Here is a 24,487-nt window from a genome sequence, read left to right on the forward strand (position 1 = left end):
TGTGCTGAAAAAAACTCCATGGTTTGTGGCAGGATTATCAATCATAAAATACATGTTTATATTTTCTTTCTAGGATCAAGTAGAACACTCTGATTCAGCAGAACTGGCTGGTTGTGCTGCAGTCATCATGAGTAGGCACAGGGTCATTCGTTTCTTAACATATGTGTAAGAGAAAAAGGTAAGAGGCAAGTTCTGCTTTAGAATGTAATGATTCAGGGGTATGCACTTGCAATGCATGGACTGTTATGTGTGCTTGTGGATATGCCAGCTGTGTTCATACACCTAGGGATGCAGATGTGTGGGAGCTGGTGGAGTATTTTGAGCATTTTGGTGGTTTGATTTTTATAGAGAGCAATTGCCTTGTTTTAGAGCAAAGATGTCTTATTTTGTTTGAGGGCGAGGGGGAAGTGCAGACTCTCCTCCTCAGTCTGTGCTGTAGGCAGATCTCATCAGTTGACAACACAACCACTGCTGTGCTCTGAACAAACTGGTCATTGCAGCAGAGGTGCTGGACGTCTTCCTCCCAGGGGCAAATAGTACAAAGATCTCTAAAAGAAGCTGGAACTGTATGTGGACTTGACCATTGTTCCATGAGGTTGAAGGAGGTCCTCAGGAGCACCAGAACCAATACATTAATTTGACCAGTTGATAGGTAATTCCACGTTGTCATGGTATGGGAAGATGGCATTTTCTGGATGTCTGATTTTTATCAGGATGAATGAGCAATATTTGGTTTCAGTTTGATCATGCCCCCTTGTGACCTTCATCTTAGGAGTCTTTCACATCTATTTTTGGTGGTACTACTTGAGTGTTTTGTTCAGTGAGACTTCACTGATGTGTTTCTCTTTGCAGTTTCATACTGAGAAAACAGTCTGCATGGGACAACATGACAGAAAGTCCTGAGACCTTAATGCTGTTTTTTAGGCCTTTGCTATGAGGCTAATAGTTTTATGTTGGTGCTATTTCCTTTTTGTGCATTTTTTTTATTAGAGTGTTTTAATTAGAGCACTTTATGTATTAGTATAACCTTTTAGTGGTCACCCACTGTAGGGGGATTTGAAAGACTTCAAGCTGTCAGTTCAAGTGAAAAAATTATGAGGATGCTTTAGGATGGGCAGTGCAGAAGATCATGGGTGTCCTAGTTTTGCTGGGACAGTATCCTAGGCCAGCCATGGGCTGCAGGACATTGGTCAGCCAAGGCAGCTGACCTGAGCTGGCTACAGGTGTGTATCCCACTCATACTCATTGCAGAGGCAGAGGTTTGCTGAGGATGAGGAGCCTCCTGCCTGGGGTTTCCTGCTTGGGCTCCTCCTGGCTCTGCCCCTCTGCTCTGAACTGCTGTTTCCTGTGACCACAGTACCTTTGCTGGGCTGACTATAACTTTGGATGCTTCATGTTGGCATTGGTGTTAGTCTGGCTGCTTCATTAAATCTGTTTCATTTCAACCCAGGGGTCTTTTCTCCTTTTCCCCATTCCTCTTCTCAGCTGGGGAGGGGTCTCCAAGGTTAAGACTGTTCAGAATAGCATCTAATTCTGAGGAAGGCTTTTCCCACCCTGTACTTCTTCTGTCTCCTACTGTCAAGTTTGTCTTATGTCTGAATGCAGTGATGACTGGGATAGTAATTCTGGATGCACGTGACACACACGTTCTGGTACATGGACCTTTGTATGTAGACATCAGGGGAAAAGGGAGTGTGTAAGCTTGATGAAACATAAGTTCTTAAGATTTAGAGATGAAGATCATAAGTCTGTGCTGTTGTATGAAGAAACTGATAAGTAAACCACAGTTTCTGGATGACACACAGTCACATATGAGAACAATCTGACTGACAGGCTGCATGTTTTCAATAGCTTTTGGCCATGAAAGACAGGAGGGGACTCTGCAATGGCTAACAGGGTTCTGGGCTTACTGTACCAGTGAGAGCCATTGTGTGTTCTTTTCTTTTCCTTTTTTTAATCAGACAAACCATTTGCTATTTAATGTGGGCTTAATTGGTCTTTTCTGCCAAATCTTTGCAGGGAGAATTGCATTTTTAAAAAAGTATCCTATGCTTTTTGCTGGATTGGTGATTTATGTCTCCTTTTCATTGCACTGGCACAATGTCCTCTTCTTCATGCTGTTCATCCCATTATAATAATGTGGAGAGGATTTCCTTTTTGGCAGCATGCAGCTGAACTCACCACTGAAATACGTTCCTCATTTACTTGTGGTTATATTTTCACTTTTTCAGAGTTTTAAGTTGTGTGCTTCTTCGTCAGCTTCTCTCCAGGCCATGACATGAAAGACTCAAGCAATACTAAAAAATTTCACCAATATTGAGGATCCTTTAAAAATGTCTTTTCAACATTTATACCAAGAACAAGTTTGGGACTAGAATAATTAATTCTAAAAGCTATTTGAAGCTTTTATAGTGGTACCTGTGAGTTCCTATCTAACCTTCCAGAGTCCTATAAAGGAGTCATGGAAATGTTCAGGTCAGAAAAGACCCTCAGGATCACCAAGTCCAACCTCTACAAGGTTCACCCCTAAACCATATCCCCAAAGACCACGTCCAAACCCCCTTTAAACACATCCAGGGTTAGTGACTCAGCTTCCTCCCTGGGCAGCACATTCCAATGCCTGACCACTCTTGCTGGGAAAAAATTCTTCCTACTGTCCAGTCTAAATCTACCCAGTGGTAGTTTGAGGCCATTCCCTCTTGTTCTATCACTAATTACCTGTGAGAAGAGATCAGCACCAGCCTCTCCACAATGTCCTTTCAGGTAGTTGTAGAGAGCCATGAGGTCTCCCCTCATCCTCCTCTTCTCCAAACTAAACAGCCCCAGCTCCTTCAGTCACTCTTCATAAGATTTATTCTTCAGAATGTTGCTTTTCATGTTGGGTGTGTCACAAAATACTTAAAATTAACTTCTAAACCACAGGGAAAGCAGCTACCTGATTATTGCAGCATGCTGTGTCAGAGCATTTTGTGTTTTCTGTTTTGATCTTGAGCTGCTGGCTATGCAAAGCTGAAGAATTACATCAAACTGGCAAAAAATAGGAGTTGCTGACAACGTACTGGTCAAGAAGCGTTGCAGGCATCTCCATCAGGGAGAGGGCAGCAAGGACTTCTGTGCGTTTGGCCAGAAGCTTCTGGAAGAGCTTGGGCAAGTTATTGTGTGCTTTTATAGAATGCTGGTAATAATTTGAGATGTTAGACCTGAAGAGTTGCAGCTGACCTGCAAGAGGCAACTGCAAAGTCAGTGAGATCTCCTTTGGAGTGGCTGTAGGCTTAGTGACAGTGTGTTAAAAGATGCTCTGTGAACCTGGTGCATCAGTGAGTGACACAACAGCAACGTCATAAAAGGTCTTCTCTGCCCTCTGCTTAGGTTGTGAACATCCCTTGGTCTGTGTGTTTGTGCACCAGGAGTGGAGCTGCAGAATCCCTATGGGTACATACATTTGCTGACACATAATTTCTCTCTACTCAAAGTTTTAAAGAATATAAGAAAAAAAAGCCTTCTTTCATATTGGACCAAATTTTAACTCACATATACAGGCTCACAGGATGTTAGGGGTTGGAGGGGACCTCCGAGATCATTAAGTCCAATCCCCCAGCCAGAGCAGGACCAGAGAATCTAGCTCAGGTGGGACAGGAACACCTCCAGATCGGTCTTGAAAGTCTCCAGAGAGACTAGATAATACTAGATAAGACAGATGTTAATAAAATAATTATTTCCTAGAGATGCTACATTGGAACTCTAAGGGAGTAGGTCTTTGTGTGCCCTGGTTACTTTTAAACATGTGGTCTCCTAAATCTGAATATTAGTATTTTTCTAATGTTATAAAATGATAGTTAATACCAGATTTCAAAGCCAAACTCTGTCTAAAGTCAATCCAAGTGCTTCTGTTTATTTTGAGCTTCTCACACTGCTGTCTTTGGGTGGTCATGTTTCAGCAGCGATATAATCAGCACAGTATTCCTTCCCCATCAGCTTGCTTGTCAGTAATCATTATCCTCTCTAAAATAAGCAAACTAAAAAAAATCAATGCTTGTAGCCTATTTCTTTGGGGCCAGCCATGCTGCAGAGCCTGTATTTATGTCCTAGGGAGTGCCTTGAATGGATGCCCTTTTCCACTGTGATAGTGCACGGAAATCTGAGCATGGTGCCTTGTGTGACACTTTCCAGTCTTGCAGGGCTCCACTGAAAAATACTCTTTGCATCATTAACCTTAGTAGTAGGAACTTGCCTAGGAATGGTAATATTCACAGCAGCATCAATTGTGTGTTTGATTGGAATGTGATCATTATAATATAAATTAAGTGCATGATAGATGGATGTTGGAATTTTGTACAAAAGAGGCTTAGTGTGGTGACTTAGTTGTGGTTGATGTTTAGAACTCTGAGTGGAAAAAAATGGAAGTGAAATACGAAGTGACCAGGCTGGTGAGGGGGCTGGAGGGAAAGTCTAATGAGGAAAGGCTGAGGGAGCTGGGGGTGTTCAGCCTGGAGAAGAGGAGGCTCAGAGGGGACCTTATCACTCTCTACAGCTACCTAGAAGGAAGTTGTAGTCAGGTGGGGGTCAGGCTCTTCTCCCAGGCAACTTGTGACAGGACAAGAGGGCATGGCCTGAAGCTGTGCCAGGGGAGGGTTAGGTTGGATATTAGGAAGCACTTCCTGACAGAAAGGCTGAGTAGGCACTGGGATGGACTGCCCAGGGAGGTGGTGGAGTCACTACCACTGGAGGTCTTTAAGCAAAGCTTGGATGTGGCACTTGGTGGCATGGTTTAACTGATGTGGTGATGTTAGGTCATAGGCTGGACTTAGTCTCAGAGGTCTTTTCCAGCCTCAATAATTCTGTGATTAATTGGGACAGATGCTAATGAATTTTTCAATATTTTTATTTACTAAGCTGGTAAAGATGCTTCCTATTGAGAAGTTGAAGTGAGGTGGAGAGAAAGGGACAAGAGAACCTCCAAACTCTCACGGTTTGGATGTAGTTGGAATTACTTTAGTATTTGGATTTCTGAGGAGAAGCATCTGCCTGTGAAATCCTTTGGTTTAACTGCAGTATGTGTGTTAAGTGCAATGGCTTCACTTAACAAGGGATGAAAGGTTTTTAATACAGTGACTTGGTGGGCATGTTGGGTAACTGAGGAAGACTCTGCAGTAGGTATCTAAGGGATCAAAGAATATGCTGACACAGAGGTCAGGAGCTGCCTTTTGGTAGAGTATGTCAAGTGTTTGGCTTGTTTAGCTTTCTGAAATGCATCCTTTGCTCAAGCTGGGCAGCTCTTCCATTGCCTATGTTACCATCTCTGTACAGAGGCAGCTGTGTGGCCAGTCATGGGTATCCTTGCAGAAAGAGTTACACTAAAGCTGCGTGCTGAATGGAGGACAAACCTGGGGGTTTGTAAGGTGGCAAATGGACTTCCTTTGGGTGGTACTTCCTGCAGTTTCTGAGTTGCTGTTACACTGTCGTTCACATTTGTGTTATTATGTATCTTTAAAACACAATTTAGTTGATTCTATTAAATAGCAATGTATTTATGTTGTAACATGATCACATTTTAAAAACCATCTGTCAAGTTCAAGGTCAGGCTCAAAAACTTGGAACTCTCCATTTTGTAATACTTCCTTGCATGACTTTTTTGTGCCAGTGATCTAGTTGTAGTGATTGCCCACCCTGACTGTGTCTGAGGTGGTAGTGATTGCCCTCCCTGACTGTGTCTGAGGTGGTAGTGATTGCCCTCTCTGACTGTGTCTATGGTGGTAGTGATTTCCTACCCTGACTGTGTCTGAGGTGGTAGTGATTTCCTACCCTGACTGTGTCTATGGTGGTAGTGATTTCCTACCCTGACTGTGTCTATGGTGGTAGTGATTTCCTACCCTGACTGTGTCTGAGGTGGTAGTGATTGCCCACCCTGACTGTGTCGAGGGTGATAGTCATTGAAATAAAGCTGGTTGGTGTTCTCCTTAGGCCTATGCACTGTGGGGGTAATGTTAAAATAGTTTGAAACTGGAAACTTCCTCCAATGGCTTTGTTTCTTGTGCCTGTTGTCTCTGCAGTGTAAAGGATCCAGTTCTTACCTGAGCTGGAGTCTAGCTGTCAGGTCTAACACTACAGGTTCCCTACAAAGGTACAAAGTTCTCACCCTCTTCTCCCTCATTTTCTTATTTCTCAGCTCTGAAAAGAATGAAGCTGCTTTGGGTAGTGTTCAGAGAGCAGCTCAAGTCAAGGTGTCCCTGTATGGTGCTTGGGTTATGGCACATGTTCCTCAGTGAAAATGTCTCCACTGGTAGGGACTGCTTCTGAAAAAATAATCAAGGTATCTTGTTAGGCTAAGCCTTTGGGAGCAAGAAGACCATATACTGCTGGGGGGAAAATGTTGCTCATTATGTGAAGTTTAAGAAGTTACTTAATGACTTCAGTTGTTCGGTTTTGTTTGTTTTTTTCCTGCCTTGCAATCTTTTTTTCCTAGCCTGAGACTATTATCTTTTGCTGAGACTCTTTCCTTCTGTGCCCTTTGCTAGATTTCCAGTGGCTGCCTTTCAGGGAAACAAGGGTTATTAAAGCAGGGATCTTAAGCGCTAGCACAATTCAAGTAACACCCATTAAGTCCCTTAACAATTTCACAAGTATGAATCTTTGAAGCATCTCTGGGAAATGAGGAGTGACACAGTCCTGCTAGCCTAGTATACATTAAAAATTCAGAAGCGTGGAGAGTTTAAACTACTTGTTCAAAGCTGCACGAGCTAATTGTTGGGAGCATGGAACTGAAAGCCAGACCTTTGGATCACCAGTTGGCCTGCACAGAATCACAGAAACGTTCAGGTTGGAAAAGACCCTCAGGATCACCAAGTCCAATCCAGAACCCTACTCTACAAGGGTCACCCCTAAACCATATCCACAAATACTACATCCAAACCACCTTGAAACACATCCAGACTTGGTGACTCAACTAACTCCCTGTGCAATTCATTCCAGTGCCTGACCACTATTGCCATGAAAAAATTTTTCCTACTGTCCAGTCTAAACCTACCCAGTGGCAGCTTGAGGCCATTCCCTCTTGTTCTATCACTAATTACCTGTGAGAAGAGACCAGCAACAGCCTCTCCACAATGTCCTTTCAGGGAGTTGTAGAGAGCTATCAGGTCTCCCCTCAGCCTCCTCTTTTTCAAACTAAGCAGCCCCAGTTCCTTCAGTTGCTCTTCTTCAGATTTATTCTCCAGGCCCTTCACTGCTTCCTTGCCCTCCTCTGCACTGCCTCCAACACCTCCACATCTCTCTGGGATTGAGGTGCCCAAAACTGGACACGATACTTCAAGGTGTGGCCTCACCAGAGTTGAGTCCCAAGGGACAATCCCCTCCCTGCTCCTACTGGACACAGCATTTCTGATCCCAGCCAGGATGCCTTTGGCTTTCTTGGGCACCTGGGCACACTGCTGGCTCCTATTCAGCTGCTTGTCCATTAGAACCCTCAGACAGCTTTGCAGCCACACTGCCCCAAGCCTGTAGCATTGCTTGGGGTTGTTGTGACCCAAGCGCAGGACTTGGCATTTGGCCTTGTTGAAGCTCATTCCATTAATGCTGGCCATGGATCCAATCTGTCCAAGTCCCTCTGCAGAGCCTCCCTCCCCTGGTGCAGATCAACACTGCACCTAACTTGGTGTCATCTGCACACTTACTGCTGACACACTCTGTGTCTTCATCGAGGTCATCAACACAGATGTTAAGTAGAAGTCTCAATACTGAGTTTTCTGGTCTTCTAGAATGTTATTTTCTGCCTGGTGTTTGAGCAGTTTTGCCCTTAGTTATGTTGATCACATGGTTAGGCTCATCAGTGTGGGAGACTGGTGGTAATATAATGCAAAGAAAGTTTGGGGATGTTTTTAACTCCAAATGGAGCAGGCAGTTTTTATTCCTGGAAAGGACTCTGTGATTTATGTGTGTAATGTATCTACAATCTGATTTACAAGGGCCTGCTTGTCCCCTTAAACCAGGGAAATATGGAGTAGAAAGCTGTGGACTGAAAGGTAGATAACTGCTTGTAATTTGTTCTCTGGCAGGTTCAGACAAGAATCTGGTGGGCTCTCCCTGACAAATGGAGAACTATTTCCAAGCAGAGGCATATAACCTCGACAAGGTTTTAGATGAATTTGAGCAAAACGAAGGTGAGTCATTTGGAACAAGCTCCTAGCTGCACATTAGGTGTGTTCTGCACAGAACACCATTGGAGAGGGAGTCCTGTGCTACCTTCTGGGTTTTGAGTTGCAGATTAACTTCACAACTTGCAAACAAACATCTGTTAATTTTGCATGGCGTGTCTTCACTATTTGTCAGCAGTGTTCTCCTCTGGTTCCATTCATCTTGTTTACTGATTTAACATTTCTCACTCTTTTAATAGAAAATTCTTCATGCGCTTTTTAAGGAAAGGTTTTAAGGGAGCTTGATCTCAGTGGCAATATTTTAATCATTTATTTTGAACAAACCAAGCACAAACTTATTTTAAGCTTCTTTTGCAATTTGGCCAGGCTCAGGCATAGAAATGTTTTGTTAGGCCACAAGTGAGTGAGATAACAAAAATTTACTGTATTTGAAGTATTAAACATTTTCTGTTAGTGGGCATCTTTCTAGGCATTTCTAGCTGTCTAAAGTATATTAATCAATAATTGAAAGTTGCTTGTTGTAAATTCAATCTGATACTACTTGTATCTCTGATCTTAAGTTCCAGAAGCATTGTGCACTGACTCTGTGACTGATGAAAGATGTGGCAGATGTGTTTTACTCTTCTGCCCATATTTGAACATTTCTCTGTATGTATATTTGGGGCATTCAATCCAACAGAGTTAGCAGAACCTGTGACTTGACTAGGGCAGTAAATTCTCTTCTTTAATCCCTTTTTCAGATGCTGCTGTCTCACCTACGCTGTTGGGTGCAAAGTGGAGTCAGATGCTAGACCCACCTTCTTGTCGCCTGCCATTTAACCCGGCCGTGGGCAGTGTGAATGAAGCTACAGCTGCTAATGAATGTCAACAGAGAGGAAAGTCTTTCTCCTTGTCTCCTTCAGTGACTACACCAACAACAGGCGGAGATCACTGTGCTAATGGCAAGGATTTTAGCATAAGCCCAGAGACCCCAGTCATGTGGATTGATGATCAGGCAGCAGCAGACGAGCAGTTGATGAAAAGAAATAGTGATGGGGATGAGCAGTGTAACACTGTGCAAGTGGGAGAAAAGGGGTGTGGGAGCATAGCTTGTTTGCCAGAGGAGAAGAATGTGCTGGTGGTGGCAGTCATGCATAACTGTGACAGCAGAGCACTACAGAGCGGCGACCTGCTGGGTTGTAAGGACTGCACCAGTCAGTCCCTGATGGACAATGTTAGCTTTACACTGGATGCTGAACACCAACAGAGTAACCAGTTTGGCGTTACTGTAAATGGAGCCACAGAAAGGGATGGAGCTCCGGAGAAGCAAGTGCCCAGGCCGTGTGCTGACGGTGACTCTGTAGGTCCTTTGATGAATGCTTCGTCTGAAAGCCTGCCCCTTGCATGCCCCTCCTTGCACTTAAAGGATGATTTTAATGTCAGCAACAATTCACTGTTTTCAGAAGCTCCAGCTGCAGGGATTAATGCAGTGACTCTCTTGCAGAGACCAGTTCCAATGGAAGAAGATTGTGTATCGGTTGAGAATGTTCCTAGCAAAGCCATTCCTCCCAGGATGGAGCCAGAACCTAACAACTCCCCTGCTTCAAGTAATGGAAGCTTCAACGTAGAGCAGGAAACAACCCCACAGTTACAGTGCAGGCTGTCTGGGCTCCCTGAAACCTGCCAGCCTGACGTGGCTGGAGGTGGCAGTTACAGGGAAGGTGGTGCAGAACATTGTGCCCCTGAGGACGCTGGTGCCACCCAAAGCGAAGGCATCGAATGGGATAAAAGTCCTGGCACGACAGAAGCGCTCGGCCTGTCGGAGCGTTGCCCTGAGTCTCAGGAGATGGCTGACTGGGAGCTGCCACAGCTGAATGAGATGAATAATAAGCAAACTCTGGGAGAGAATGAAAGCCGCCTGCAAACAACGCAGCCTGCTGAGGCATGTAGTAATAGTAAAGAAGGTGGAAATGGGGTGATGGAAGTAGGCATAGACTTAAAAGGGATTGGTATAGATGAGCTTGAAGGGTCCAATCTCTCTGATGTAATGGCTACATCAGCAGTAAGCTCTCTGTCTAATGGTTGTGATTCCTATGGAATGCAGAACCCGGCTGTTGCTCACGTTCCAAAGACTTTACCCTCCAAGGAAGACTCAGTAACAGAGGAGAAGGAGATAGAGGAGAGCAAGTCAGAATGTTACCTGAATGTTTATGAACAGAGAGGAAATGAGACCACTGATGGCAGTGGGCTGATTTTAAACAGCACTGGTGACCACATCAAGAAAAATTATTTACACAATCTTTGTAGTCAGGTTTCATCCACGCAAGGGCAAAACTCACCCAAGCCAGTGACTAATCTGCAGTCTCTGAGCGTTCCTTTTGGTGGTGCGAGACCTAAGCAGCCTACCAATCTTAAACTGCAGATTCCCAAGCCATTGTCGGACCACTTACAAAATGATCTCGTTCCCCCAAACTGTGGAGGTAGCAGCAAAAACAAAAACGTCTTTGGTAAGACATTAGGAAATGCAGCAGATGCATTCCCTGGAGATATATCTTCGAATGCCTCTGTTACTGGTACTAATGGGGAACATTTGGAAGAGTATGAATCTGGAGTCTCTAGTAGTCCGTGCCTTGCAGTAGCCCCAGATAGTCCAGATAATGATCTCAGAGCTGGTCAGTTCGGAGCTCCAGCTAGAAAGCCTTTTACGACTTTGGGTGAGGTGGCTCCAGTTTGGGTTCCAGATTCTCAAGCACCAAATTGTATGAAATGTGAGGCCAGATTTACGTTCACCAAAAGAAGGCATCATTGCAGAGCTTGTGGGAAGGTAAGTTCAGCCTTTGTGAGTAAGCTCAAAACACCTTTTGCCATTTTTTCCTTTTTTTTTTTTTTCTTGTTTGATGCTGTGCAAAACCTAACCAGAGAACTCCCTAAGCCAGTGGTTGTACTTACCTGTGACATCCCTTCCTGGCTGATTTGTGAGGGATAAAAAAAATGCAGCTTCTCAGCTCTAATCCATTTAGAGTTCTAGTAGAGAATAATTAATTGTTATGTATAACAGAATGAATTACAAGCCTGTGCTGGCAGTGTGTGTGTTGACTGCAGCAGTCACCAGCACTGGATTCCTGTTGAACTGCTGTACAATGGCTAAGTGCAGAAAAGCAGTTTGCAGAAATCACGGAATCACAGAGTTGTCAGGGTTGGAAGGGACCTCAAGGATCTTCCAGTTCCAACTCCCCTGCCATGGCCAGGGACACCTCACACTATGTCAGGTTGCTCAGAGCCACATCCAGCCTGGCTTGAAAAACCTCCAGGGATGCCCACCTCCCTGGGCAAGCTATTCCAGTGTCTCACCACCCTCATGGGGAAGATCTTCTTCCTAGCATCTAATCTAAATCTCCCTTCCTCTAGCTTGGATCCATTCCCCCTAGTTCTATCACTACCTGACACTGTAATAAGTCTCTCCCCAGCTTTCCTGTAGGTCCACTTCAGATACTGGAAGGCCACAAGAAGGTCTCCTTGGAGCCTTATCTTCTCCAAACTGAACAGCCCTAACTCTCTCAGCCTGTCATAACAGAGGAGCTCCAGCCCTCTACTCATCCTCGTGGCCCTTTTCTGGACAAGTTCCAGCACGTCCAGATCTTTCTTGTAATAAGGATCAATATTGCCATTAAAGATACTGAAGCATACTGGTGTGAGCTGCAAGTGTGCTGCTGAGTTGCTGCTGTTCCTGCTGCTTTAGGTGCCTTTGAGTCTTCTTTTGTCACATTGCTTACATTATTTTAAAGAAGATAACATTTTGCTTCTTGAAACACCTCACCTGTAATAATTACCTGCAGCCTGCTGGACAGACACACGGCGAGAAGCTTCGTAACAAAGACGACTCAAACCTAATTTCTCTATCACCTTGTGGGGTGTCAGAAATACTTTATTGTTGGCTCTTATTGCAGTTTTATTTACATACGCATGTTCTTCTGTGGCAAGTTTATGGTCAATTATCAGCTTCTGAAGTGTTGCTAAGTACCTTGTTACTGAAATGCAAGTTAGTGGCACATGGCAAGTAGGAACTTAGGAGAAAATAGATTGGGCAAGGGGCAGTGGGTGCAAACTACAGCACAGCAAGTGCCACCTCAACATGAGGAAGAACTTCCTTACTGTGAGGGTCTCAGAGCACTGGAACAGGCTCCCCAGAAGTTGTGGAGCCTCCTTCTCTGAAGACTTTCAAGCCCTGTCTGGATGCATTCCTGTGTGACCTGTGCTAAATTCTGTGGTCCTGCTCTGCCAGGGGGGTTGAGCTGGAAGATCTCCAGAGGTCCCTTCCAACCCCTAACGTACTGTCATCCTGTGAACACTCTTGCCAAGTAGATATCCATGAATATTTTTCAGATGAAAAGAAACACTAAACTCCACTAAAAACTAGAATAAAAATAACTTTGGTTCATTTGGAATCATGGAATGCATTGTGTTGGAAGGGGCCTTTAAAGGTCATCTTGTCCAAACCCCTGAAGTAAGCAGGGACATCCCCAACTAGATCAGGTGCCCATCCAGCTTGACCTTGAATGTCTCCTGGGATGGGGCATCCCACCTCCTTGGACAACCTGATCCAGTGTTCCCCCATTTAGGCCCTGTCCAAAGGTTTCTAAAGTTGATTTGAAAGATCCCCTGAGTTCTGCCAGAAGAGTTCAGGGAAGAAAGGACCCAAAAGAAGCAAATGTATCTGGAAAGCTCAAACACTTACACCACTTGGTAGCACCCTGGCAGAAACAGCAGGCTGTAGTGAACCATCTGTGTGTCCTACTTGTCCCTGTAGCAACCAACATGCACAGCGCTCAGCGGCTTCACTGCCACACCAGGTGAGTAGATTTGATTCCAGTGTGATTTTGAGACATGCAGAAAAGCCTTTCCCAGGACACTTTTAAAAGCTAAGCAGACATTTGTTGTGCACTGGTCCAAGACCTCCAGTTGCTTGCTTCTGCCCATCCTCTTGCAGGTTGGTTGCAGTGGAACTAGTAACCAGAGGTGGTCAATAAGCTTCATATGAGGGACTTGTCTACCCTTTGTGTACCTTTTGGTTCAGAGCAAAGGGCTCCATCTTTTTCCCATTGCAGTTGAGGAGAATCTCTAAGGCATGTAAGGTAAAGGAATGTCCTCTGCTTTTAGCTTTGATCCATTAACTTACACCTGCAGTTATTTGCGTCATTCTTTTGGGGTGTTTAGGAGTTCAGCAAATCTGACCAGTTTCCATTTACAGTAATGTTTTCCACTTATTTTTGTCTTTCCAGCAAGTTCATTGCTTGGATTTAATTGCTTCCCTGTAATGACTGAAGCCTTCAATTACACCAGTGAGAAGCATAAAATGAAAATGTGTGTAAACAAAATGGATAAACCATGATAGGCAGAAAAAATGGAGGTGTTTCTCTTTTTTAGAACTACAGAATCCAGGCCTTGAGAAGAACAAGCAGCGTTGGTTTGATTGATATGTGGGGAATGGATAGGATAAAAGCTCTTTGCCATGTAGGCAAACAATTCTCCAGTCTGAAAAATACATCACATATTAGTGTGTAATGTTCTCAGAGTGTTAGAACCATTCTCAAATGGCTTGTTTCTAGAAGCTTTTGGTAGCTAGCTTTTGGCTAATTGGGCCAAATTTGCACATGATTGTGCAAATTGACCTTATTGTGGCCTTCCAGTATCTGAAGGGGGCATACAAGAAAGCTGGGGAGGGACTTTTCAGGATGTCAGGGAGTGATAGGACTGGAGGGAATGGAATAAAACTAGAAGTAGGTAGATTCAGATTGGATGTCAGGAAAAAGTTCTTCCCCATGAGGGTGGTGAGAGACTGGCACAGGTTGCCCAGGGAGGTGGTGGAAGCCTCATCCGTGGAGGTTTTTGCAGCCAGGCTGGATGTGGCTGTGAGCAACCTGCTGTAGTGTGAGGTGTCCCTGCCCATGGTAGGGGGGTTGGAATTGGATGATCCTTGAGGTCCCTTCCAACCCTGACAATTCTATGATTCTGTGTGCAGTCAAAAGATGTGGCAGAGAATTCTGCTCTTTCATGCTTTGTGGTAGTTTTGTTTTTGTTTTGTTTTGTTTTTAAATAAAAGGTACTTGTTAATAAAAGCTAAGAACCAGTGAAATAATGCTTAGCACTTCCTGCAGCACTTGATTCTTGTCCCAGGTCTGGGAGGAAAGAAGCAAAGGCTTTGACAGGTAAGCTCTGATGAACTGAGCTGCAGTGTCTTGAGTTGTGGCTTTTCTCAGCAGTCTGCTCTTGCTTTCTGGTTAAGATAACTGCCCCCAGATCAAGTCATGCTGGCCATGCCTGTGGTGCAGCTAACTGCTGAGTCCCAGTGGTGCTTCCACTCTGTTTCTACTAAATGAGTCTCACTGAAAGAACTGGGGAGACAGTGTCTTCAGCTCTTGCAATTAATTGCTTCTAGGGGAAGTAATGGGACTAAGTATTTTGGAATGCGTTTTTGATCATGACCATGAGGAATCATTGCAGCAGGGCTAAATGTATCTGCTTCACTTGGGAATGAAAGCTGCACTTAGAAATAGTTGAGTGGCACCTGGGAAGTCTGTCTCAGTTTTTAATTTGAGGGTAATAATTGCAAAATTAATGGAAGATAGGAGCCTCAGGGGAGTGGTAGAAAGTGGTACACTTACAGTAAATTTTGAATTAAAAAACTGAAGAATGTGTGTGAACACTTTCATAAATTCTCATCTTAGGCATTTATCTTTCTTCCATTGTCAGATGAAACAATCATCCTTGAGAGGAAACCCAGCAGATTTGTATGTCCCCTTTTTACCGACAACCCAAACTACATTTTTCTACTCACATACAAAAAAAAAACCCAAACCACCACCCCCCCCTCCCTAGCAACTGCTCCTTTAGCAACTCCCAGTGAACCTGAAATCCCTAGAAACACAAAAAACTCACTTTGACACTGCCATGTTATATTTTTATAGTGTGATACACTGAGAGAATGACTTGGTGATTGGCAATAACAAGTCTGAGTTGTCAGCTGTGCTGGATTGCATTCCTTCTGTGTCCGAAGAAGGGCCACAAGGATGATCAGAGGGCTGGAGCTCCTCTGCTATGGAGACAGACCAAGAGAGTTGGGGTTGTTCAGTCTGGAGAAGAGAAGGCTCCAAGGAGACCTTCTTGTGGCCTTCCAGTATCTGAAGGGGGCTACAAGAAAGCTGGGGAGGGACTTTTGAGGGTGACAGGGAGTGATAGGAGTGGGGGAAATGGAACAAAACTAGAAATGGGTAGATTCAGATTGGATGTTAGAAGAAATTCTTCCCCGTGAGGGTGGTGAGACACTGGCACAGGTTGCCCAGAGAGGTGGTGGAAGCCTCATCCCTGGAGGTTTTTGCAGCCAGGCTGGATGTGGCTCTGAGCAACCTGACACCTGAGGTGTTCCTGGCCATGGCAGAGGAGTTGGAACTAGGTGATCCTTGAGGTCCCTTCCAACCCTGACAGTTCTGTGATTACTGCTGTTGGAAGGCTGATGCAGCCTAAGATAGGAAGTGTGGATGTACTCTCATTGCTATTGTCTTTTAATACTTAGATGGTTGCACTTGGGAGCTTTGCTTGATAAAAGGTCCTAAATTAGATGCTCATTTGTGCTGGTCCTTCAGTCATGGTTGAAGAGATTGATTTATTCATATTCAGTACTGAATACTTCAGACTGGAAGTTTCTCCCAGAGAATGGAAGTGATGTCAGATGTCCCCAAAGTAACAATTCTGTTGTTAATATTCTTTGGAATGTTTATAAATTGGGTTAGGGTGTGAGTACAAAGGGCTTGGGTTTGGTTTTACATGAAAATGCCTGTGTGTGCACTTTTGCATTTTGTTTCTGAAATGCTACATTGACACAACCAGGAAATACTAAAAGTGGTTGAAATCACAGTCTCACAGTATATCAGAGGTTGGAAGGGACCTCAAGAGATCATCAGGTCCAAACCTCTGCCAGAGCAGGATCACTTAGGGTAGTCCACCCAGGAATGCATCCAGGTGGGTTTGGAAAGTCTCCATAGAGAAGGAGACTCCACAACCCCCCTGGGCAGCCTGTTCCAGAGCTCTGTCACCCTCACTGTAAAGTTTCTCCTCGTGTTGAGGTGAAATCTTCTGTGTTCAAGTTTGTATCCATTGTTCCTCGGCTTATCACTGTGAACCCCTGAAAAGAGCCTGGCCCCCTCCACTTGACACCCACCCCTCAGATATTGATAGACATTGATCAGATCCCCTCTCAGCCTTCTCTTCTCCAGACTAAACAGCCCCAGGGCTCTCAGTCTCTCTTCACAGGGGAGATGCTCAAGTCCCCTAAGCATCCTCGTGGCTCTCCCTTGGATTCTCTCCAGCAGGTCTCTGTCTCTCTTGAACTGGGGAGCCCAAAAGTGGACACAGTATTGCAGGTGTGGTCTCACCAGGGCAGAATAGAGAGGTAGAAGAACTTCCCTCAACCTGCTGGACACACCTTTCTTGATACATCCCAGAAATGAGGCAGGGTGAGCTCTTTCTTCACATTCAGTGAACTGAGAGCTTTTTATATGTGTTTATTTTAAAGGCTTGCCTCTAAAAGACTGTAGAGTGGTTGTAATTTGGTGTGATCTTTAACTTGATTGTTCAGTCTGAAGAAGAGAGGGCTCCAAGGAGACCTTATTGTGGCCTTCCAGTATCTGAAGGGAGCCTACAAGAAAGCTGGGGAGGAACATTTTAGGGTGTCAGGTAGTGATAGGACTGGGGGGAATGGAGCAAAACTAGAAATGGGTAGATTCAGATTGGATGTTAGGAAGAAATTCTTTCCCATGAGGGTGGTGAGACACTGGAACAGGTTGCCCAGGGAGGTGGTAGAAGCCTCATCCCTGGAGGCCAGGCTAGATGTGGCTGTGAGCAACCTGATGTAGTGTGAGGTGTCCCTGGCTATGGCAGGGGGGTTGGAATTATGATTCTTGAGGTCCCTTCCAACCTTGACAGTTCTATAATTCTATGATTCTATATTTAGTTATCATTCTCATATCTAAATGGATGTAAGCCTATGCAGTTTCTCATCTGTGTTACAGAAATGCTGCTGTTGCAGTGATGATGGACTAATTTTTTGGATTAAGGAAGCATTACTGATGGTAATAAGGCTCTGCTGGTTTGAGGGCAGTGAATTGTTAGGTATATTACCCTCCTATAATTAAAATTTGAAATCCTCTCTTCCTCTCCAAGCCATTGGATAGCAAGGCAGCTGCTGCTGTTCCTAGCTTTCCTTCCTTCATTGCTGTCTGCACCTCACTTAAACCGCAGCCCTAGGGAAACACTGGAGGGCTTTTAAAACAGAAAACAGAGTTGTGTGAAACAAACGACATCATTAAGGGACCTTGGTTTGTGTGTTCTGCCGGATTTTGAGACTGCTATTGCTCTTGTAGGGTCCTATCTGCATTCACGTGTTTGTTTTGGTGCACAAGCCATGCTCATGTTTTGCTTCTCTGGAGGAAGCTTCATAGAATCATAGTATTGTCAGAATCATAGAACTGTCAAGGTTGGAAGGGACCTCAAGGATCATCCAGTTCCAACCCTCCTACCGTGGGCAGGGACACCTCACACTAGATCAGGTTGCTCAGAGCCCTATCCAGCTCGGCCTTAAAAACTTAAAGAGCGTTTCCTGCCCAGGACTGAGGAATTGTTAGAGCTGGTTCAGATGAGAAGCACTAGAGGTGCAACTTATCTCTGCAGCAGGTTGAACCCCTATGGAATTTGGCGCTGGGCCTCCCTTTAGCAGTTCCTGTGTGTAAAAAGGAGTTCTTGGTTTCTCTTCAGTGTTGTGATGCTGCAGTGTTTGTAATCACCTGGATACAAGTTGGCTTTATACACAGATATGAGAACGGAGCAAGCTTGTCTTGCAGTTCCAGTGCTGTTGAGAAGTTTAGAATGTCTTGGTTTGCATGTTGAACACTTAAAACATTTTGATACATCACTGTTCAGTTGAGTCTCAGCTGAGGAATAGATTCTTGCATATGAAGAGGTTAAATAGCTGTAGTTGGTAATAGAGATGAATTGCCCTGCTGCAAATAGAAGTGACCTGTTGGAATTAATCTGTGCCACAGCAATCTCTTATGTAGAGAGAATTTAAACATAGCTGGGTCTAGAAGGTACTCCTGCTTTTTCCAAGAGTGACATTAATTCTCACATTGTTGATTCTGTGAGGGAGATGAAAATGTGGTAGGAATTCACTCTGTCGTTGTCATTCTTGACAAACAGCTTCTAAGACCGCTCCAGTGCAGTAGCAGGGCAAGATGCCTTCACGTGTTCCACACAACACTGTCTCACCAGGGTTATGGGAAAGGCAGCCTGGGCAGCTGTGGCTTTAATGGGAAAAGGCTGATCACTTATCTCCTGGTTTTGTGTGTCTAGGGCTTTCAGCCAGTCTCTTGCCTGAACTCAGCAGCTCCTCTCACGTTCGTGAACACCACCTAAGCTGTTTCCCCTTTGGCCGCAGGTTTTCTGCGCAGCATGCTGTAGCCTGAAGTGCAAGCTGCTGTACATGGATCGAAAGGAAGCCAGAGTGTGTGTCATCTGCCATTCAGTCCTGATGAATGGTGAGTGGGGAGAGGCTCTGGCCTCCTCTTGAGCTGCAGTGATGCTATAAATACCAAAATCCAAATGCTCCATTTGTATGGGTAAGTACTGCAAGCCAGCAACCGCCCTTGGGAGAGCAGCATGCAATTAACAGCAGGCACAACTGGTAAGGCTGCAAGGCCTTGGGAAGCTTTCATTTGAGTGCTGTACCAGCACTGCAGAAACTGATTGCTTTTGTGGGGATTTTGTGTGTAGATTTGGTTCACTTTTGGGGCTTTTTGTTGTTGGTTTGGGGTTTTTTGGTTTGTTTGCTTTTAATTCAGGAGCCCAGTCTCTGTCCTTTGGTGCTTGATAACCTGTTACACTTCTCTGTTGGATCCCAAAGAGAAGAGTGATGCAGTTGTGCCTCTTGTAGATGGTACACTGTAGGAAACTGGAGAAGTACAGTCCACAAACTAATCCAGCTCTTCTTCCTCCTTAACTCCTTGGTGTTAGAGTAGGAAGTTTTTTCCTGTCCATAAACGTGGGCAGCTGAGCTTGGGTGACTGCTCTGGGAACATTCCTGGAAAGTCTGTCAGACACAGGAGGGTGCTGTGGCTGGAAGCCTGATGTGAAGATAGGACACATGAGAGAGCTTACAAGTGGTTATGAACTTAAATAGAACAAAGAAGAAGGTACCTTACCTTCTGTGTTTTGTTTTAATCCAAGGGCTATGGAAGCTCTTCTGCATTTTGCCCGTTTCTAGAGGTAGCACTGCAGATGTGTGTTATATATGTGGGCAGGTGCAGAGTATTCTTCCCACTGTATCTTGAGACCTCTGAAGGTGTCAATAACTTCCAGTGCTGGCAGTCAACCTTTGGGTCATGATGCTGAGACAGCTGTTGCTGAAAGACTCAGCATTCACTTTTTATGCCTTGAATTGAAGAAGTAGAAAAATCAGATTAGGTTGAGAGAGGATCCTTGTGAGTGCTTAAATCATGAGAAAACCTGTCTCATGGGGAGAATTCCAGACACTTTGCCTTTGGTTTATTAATGGAGAGTTGGCTAGGTGATGAGGTGGTCTTGGGGTATGATATATTACCTGGGTAACTGAAACTCAATGGCAGAGGTAATCTCAGTTGTTGGGGAAGGTCTAACAGGTGAACTCTGACATGGAGTAGGCAGAATGAGACGTCAGAGAAATTCAGGTTTGGAATGCAGACTTTTAACCATTACCATAACTATCCTGATAATTAATTACTGAACAGTTCTCATGGAGTCTCCACTGCTGCAAATGCTGAGTTTAACTTTGGAGGCTTTTCTCTGAGCTTCCTGCTATAAGTTTAAAGCAAGAAACAGGAGATTCTGGTTCAGGCCAGGTCATTGTGACAGTGGAGATTATTTGGGCTGTTGCTTTCAGAAAGGTCTGCTAGTGTATTGAGCAGCTAACTAAGAAGCTCCTAGTTTTATTTTTTTCTTCAAAGTAGTTCAGTGTTGTGCAGGTTTGTTTGAGAGTGACTGAGTGCTTAGTCCTGAGATGAGCACCCCAAATTAGTAGACTGTTTCTGTTATGAAGCAGGAACAATTTTTTAAAAAAAGATTAATTAGTGTGTAGTGTTGTATTTTAATTTATTAATAATTCTTTGCTGTAGGCTAAATGTGTAAGGTGACAGGAAATCGTAGGTTGTAATGCCTAGAAATTAAACCTGGGTCCTGGTGGTGCTGTTGAAGGGGTGCTGAAGCACTGGGGTTTGGGATTGAGAAAGGAGCATGCCTAAGGGTGCAGGAGCAGGGAATTACACTTGGCAAAACACAGCTGGCTCCTTTGGCTGCTGAGGGGGATTTGTTTTCATGGGGGGGAGGGAAGAATCTGAAAACACTGCAGTTGAAACCACAAGTGTTCTTGTAAAAAGGCATCATAAAATGGATTATATTGTCATTACTTCCTTGTAAAAGCCTTTCTGTCCTGTTGCCAGGACAAGGGCACCTTAATAGCAGTGAGCAGGGACACCACTGCTTGGTTTGTTACAGGGCAGTGTTGCCTGCCTGCTTAGGTGGACTTGCCCCAGGCTGTTGTCTGTTTCTCCCCCTGTTGCAGTGCTCTGTGATGATGCTTTTGGTTACTCCTTACTTAACCTGCAGCCTGATCACATACCTGCAGTTTCTTTGTCAGTACAGTTTTGAGTATTCTCCCCTCAGTGCAGCAGGTTCAGCATGTGTCTTGGCACAGCCTGGGAAGGGGGAGTTGCAGTTTAGAGATAGTGAATTCAGGTGGTTGCTTGGTGTCTGGTTTGGGTTTCTTTGGGGGTGGGAGGGACAGTAGTGTATTTTCTGTCACTTTCCCATGGCCCAGCTGTATGTTTAATAAATTCCCAATGCTCTTTTAACTGTCTTTTCAGTTGGTAGATCAGCTCAGTTGGCACTTGGTTTAGAAAAGGCTTTAAAGACGTTCTTTGCCCATGCTATGACTTTTCTACTAAAGAAGTCCTAAAGATCTAACTTCTCTTTGTTAGTGAATACAGAATTACTCTTAAAGTACTTCAGTTTAATTACTCTTCTCAACTGTCAGGCATTTCACTTTCTTGGTTTTGCATGTTGGTGGGAGGAAGCAGGAAGAGTTTATGTTCTGTTGTGTTCTGTTTGGTTTTTTTTTTTTTTTCTGTCTTGTTATTTTTACCTTGTTTTTCTGACAATTATAGCTAAAGGAATCCAAAGCTGGACCTGGTGTGTCCAGGCTTTCTAGCTGCTCTGTGAGCTTAGGTGGCATGATGTTTATGCCTGGCTAGAGAAATGCCTTTATTTGTAACATGCTAATATGGTCAATGGTGCAAACACACACAGGAGTTTTCCAGTGCCTGCAATCCTTCCTTACAGATGAAAAAGGAATAGAGCTGTGGAGAGACAGTCTGTGTCCTGAGCCAGAGGAGAAACTTCCCTGGGAGGGTTAACAAAGAAGTTTGATGTATTATTCTTTGGGCAATTGAATTAAGGCTGAAGTCCTGCCTCCTGAATGAACCGTAGGAAGATTGGTCTGTAGTTAAGAATATAAGTTGTTGATCTGTCCTGAGCTGCCCTGGCTATAAAGACAGACAAGGTGCCTTTTCTCTATACAGAAGATAAATCTGCTTGAATGTCTGTAGGTTATAAACCATCTGTAATAGCAGTGTCCATGCAGTGGGACAGATATGCACACACAGGAAATCTGAGTGTTCTCAGTTGAATCAGGAGGCAACAACATGAAGCATGAGGAACTAAGCATCCCTCAGGTCACAGTGTACTGCCATGATTTTCAGAACACACTTCTCCATGAGCTGGTTTTAGGGAACAGGCCCTGTGCTGTTTCTTTTCTTGCTGAGATGTAAACTGAGGAGGAGAGGTGGTCTGTGGAAGGCAGCATGCTCTGTACCTGCTGTAGCTGAGAGCCTAAGGCAGTGCTTTGGACTGTTAGATACTTTCCCCTGTGCTCATATTTCTTCTTCTTTGTTTGCTTTAGCTCAAGCCTGGGAGAACATGATGAGTGCCTCCAGCCAGAGTCCTAACCCCAACAATCCTGCTGAATACTGCTCTACCATCCCTCCTCTGCAGCAGGCTCAGGCATCAGGTGCCCTGAGCTCCCCACCTCCCACTGTCATGGTACCTGTGGGAGTTCTAAAGCATCCTGGAGCAGAAGGTCAGAGCATTTCTCTTTTCTTTCAGTTTGCATGTAGTGAGCAGTTGGAAAGAATATCTGCACTTCATCCAAGTACTCTCCATAACATGATATTCTTGTCCTCAGCAGGGACATGAGCACAAGTAAACTATTCTCAGCAGGTGTGCTGCTGTAGGGAATGCACTAGGTGATGTCCTAAGTCCCTTTTTAGTCTGCAGTCCTCTGTTTGTTATTTTTTCCACTTCGCTTTTCTTCTGTACTCAGATTTTCCAGTCAATGCTGCTGTGAGATCTTAAATTCTGTTTTTCTTCATGTTCTCTCTAGTGGCTCAACCTAGAGAGCAAAGGCGTGTTTGGTTTGCTGATGGGATATTACCCAATGGAGAAGTTGCTGATGCAGCAAAACTGACAGTGGCTGGGACAACTTCTGCAGGAACCTTAGCAGTGTCCCATGATCCATCAAAGCCTGTGGCCAACAACTCTTTATCAGCAGAGGTAAGGAAGTGTTTCACTGCTCCCCGCTTGCTTTGGTTGTAAATAGTGTGCTAGCTTCTGTGGGTATGTCAGTGAGACCAGCCTGGGAAATCTGGTGAGGCTTGTCTTCCTGTGTTGGGCAGCAAGTGGCCTTGCTTATTTTATGGCTTGCAGGGTGGAACAGCCATGGAGTTGGAACTGAAATGAGCTGTGATGGGGCAGAGCACTAAGCAGTGGTTGAAGTGCAAGGTGGCTTCCATGCATTCAGCTGCCCTGCCTGCGTGTGAAGGATGTCTGTGTGGTGCATCCTTTAAAGAGCTGAATCCTGCTCAGTGTGGAGTCTGAAACACTGAGACTGGCATGGCAAGAAGCATAAAAACACTTTGACATGTCTCATAAATCAATGCATGCAGGAAAGTGCAGGTATCATCTAGCAGTGTTAAATGCACCATGTGAGCAGAGCTGAGGCATCGCCAACAGCGAAGGAAGGGGCAGAGCAGGGAGATGCAGTCCCTACCATCACAGTCAGCTGCTGTTAAAGAGCCAAATTACCTGGTGCTTCTGGTTCTCCAGCAGACACAGGCTCATTGCCTGCCCCTCATTACCTGCATTTTTCTCATTGTTTTGTAATGCTGGCCTCTCCTGTTCGCTTCTCCTAGACTGATAATGCGTCTGTGTTCTCGGGAAACATAACTCAGGTTGGCAGTCCTGTTGGCAGTGCAATCAATCTAATTCCTGAAGATGGTCTTCCTCCAATTCTCATCTCCACTGGAGTAAAAGGAGGTGAGGATATCATTTGGCAGCTAGCTTTTATGCTCCCTGGTTGCAATTAACCTAAGAGTGGCTGTGTTTAGTTTAAAAGTAAGGAGCTGGCAAGATGCTGAGTGCTTGTAGAAATTCACAGGAAGTCCTTGTGGCCAAATGTTGTGACACACATTTGCACCTTTGGTCCTTATTAGTATCCAGGAAGAACCTCATCTTGCAAGGGGATTAACTGCAAGAAGTAAATCATGAAGCAAGAAGAAAATGTCCCTTTGGTCCAGGAATACCTGCTGATGTCTTCACTAATTGGACTGTGGGGAGTGTTTCACACTGAGAGACCTTTTAATTAGCCTCATGAATATTCATGTTTGCCTTCTGAAGCTCTCTTGGAACACCTGCCCAGTGTGAGGCATCCCCAAGCACTGTTGCATCTGCTGGCCCACAGTGAAGCTTTCAGTGGCCAGAGAGGTCAGAAAATGAAGCTCTGCTTTTTACAATTTAGCCACTGTAGATATTTGTTTATCTGCAAGCTGCTCTCCACAGTCAGATCCCTGACATCCTTTAACACACTGCTGGGATTAATTGATTCTGTCATCTTGATTTCCTTTTTTTCCTAGTTTGCTGAAAGAGGGCATTCCTAATGTTAAGATGGAAGTAACCTTTCCTTGCAGGGTAGTGTCAAACCCAAACTGTGAGCAGTGGTAATTTTAGAGCACACGTGCTCCATCCGGTGTTGCTGTTCCTGTAACTCCAGTGCACTGCTTAGCTCTTACATGGAGAACCTCACAGACACCCTGTTCTGTATGCTGGTGATTTTTTTCACAGCATTTTACATCTGATCTTCTAGTTCTAGTTGAAAAGACCCCCACACCCCTTTTTTCACATTAGAAAGACAATTCAGAATCATAGAATCATTAGGGTTGGAAGGG

General features: G+C 44.6%; 1 protein-coding gene across 2 annotated transcripts in view; it reads left to right on the plus strand.

Annotated features, from left to right (window-relative positions):
• Positions 1-8,086: 8,086 nt before the first annotated feature.
• ZFYVE9 (zinc finger FYVE-type containing 9) overlaps positions 8,087-24,487 on the plus strand; it is a 47,699-nt gene continuing 31,298 nt past the window's right edge. Inside the window, exons 1-6 of one of the 2 annotated variants that reach the window (XM_054384031.1) lie at positions 8,087-8,156; positions 8,891-10,953; positions 18,616-18,715; positions 22,168-22,344; positions 22,648-22,817; positions 23,456-23,579. In XM_054384031.1, coding sequence (XP_054240006.1) covers positions 8,087-8,156; positions 8,891-10,953; positions 18,616-18,715; positions 22,168-22,344; positions 22,648-22,817; positions 23,456-23,579 — 2,704 coding nt within the window. The remainder of the gene's footprint in view (positions 8,157-8,890; positions 10,954-18,615; positions 18,716-22,167; positions 22,345-22,647; positions 22,818-23,455; positions 23,580-24,487) is intronic. The other variant, XM_054384032.1, reaches the window with a different exon arrangement.

This window comes from Indicator indicator, chromosome 10, assembly GCF_027791375.1.
Source record: "Indicator indicator isolate 239-I01 chromosome 10, UM_Iind_1.1, whole genome shotgun sequence".
Taxonomy (NCBI): domain Eukaryota; kingdom Metazoa; phylum Chordata; class Aves; order Piciformes; family Indicatoridae; genus Indicator; species Indicator indicator.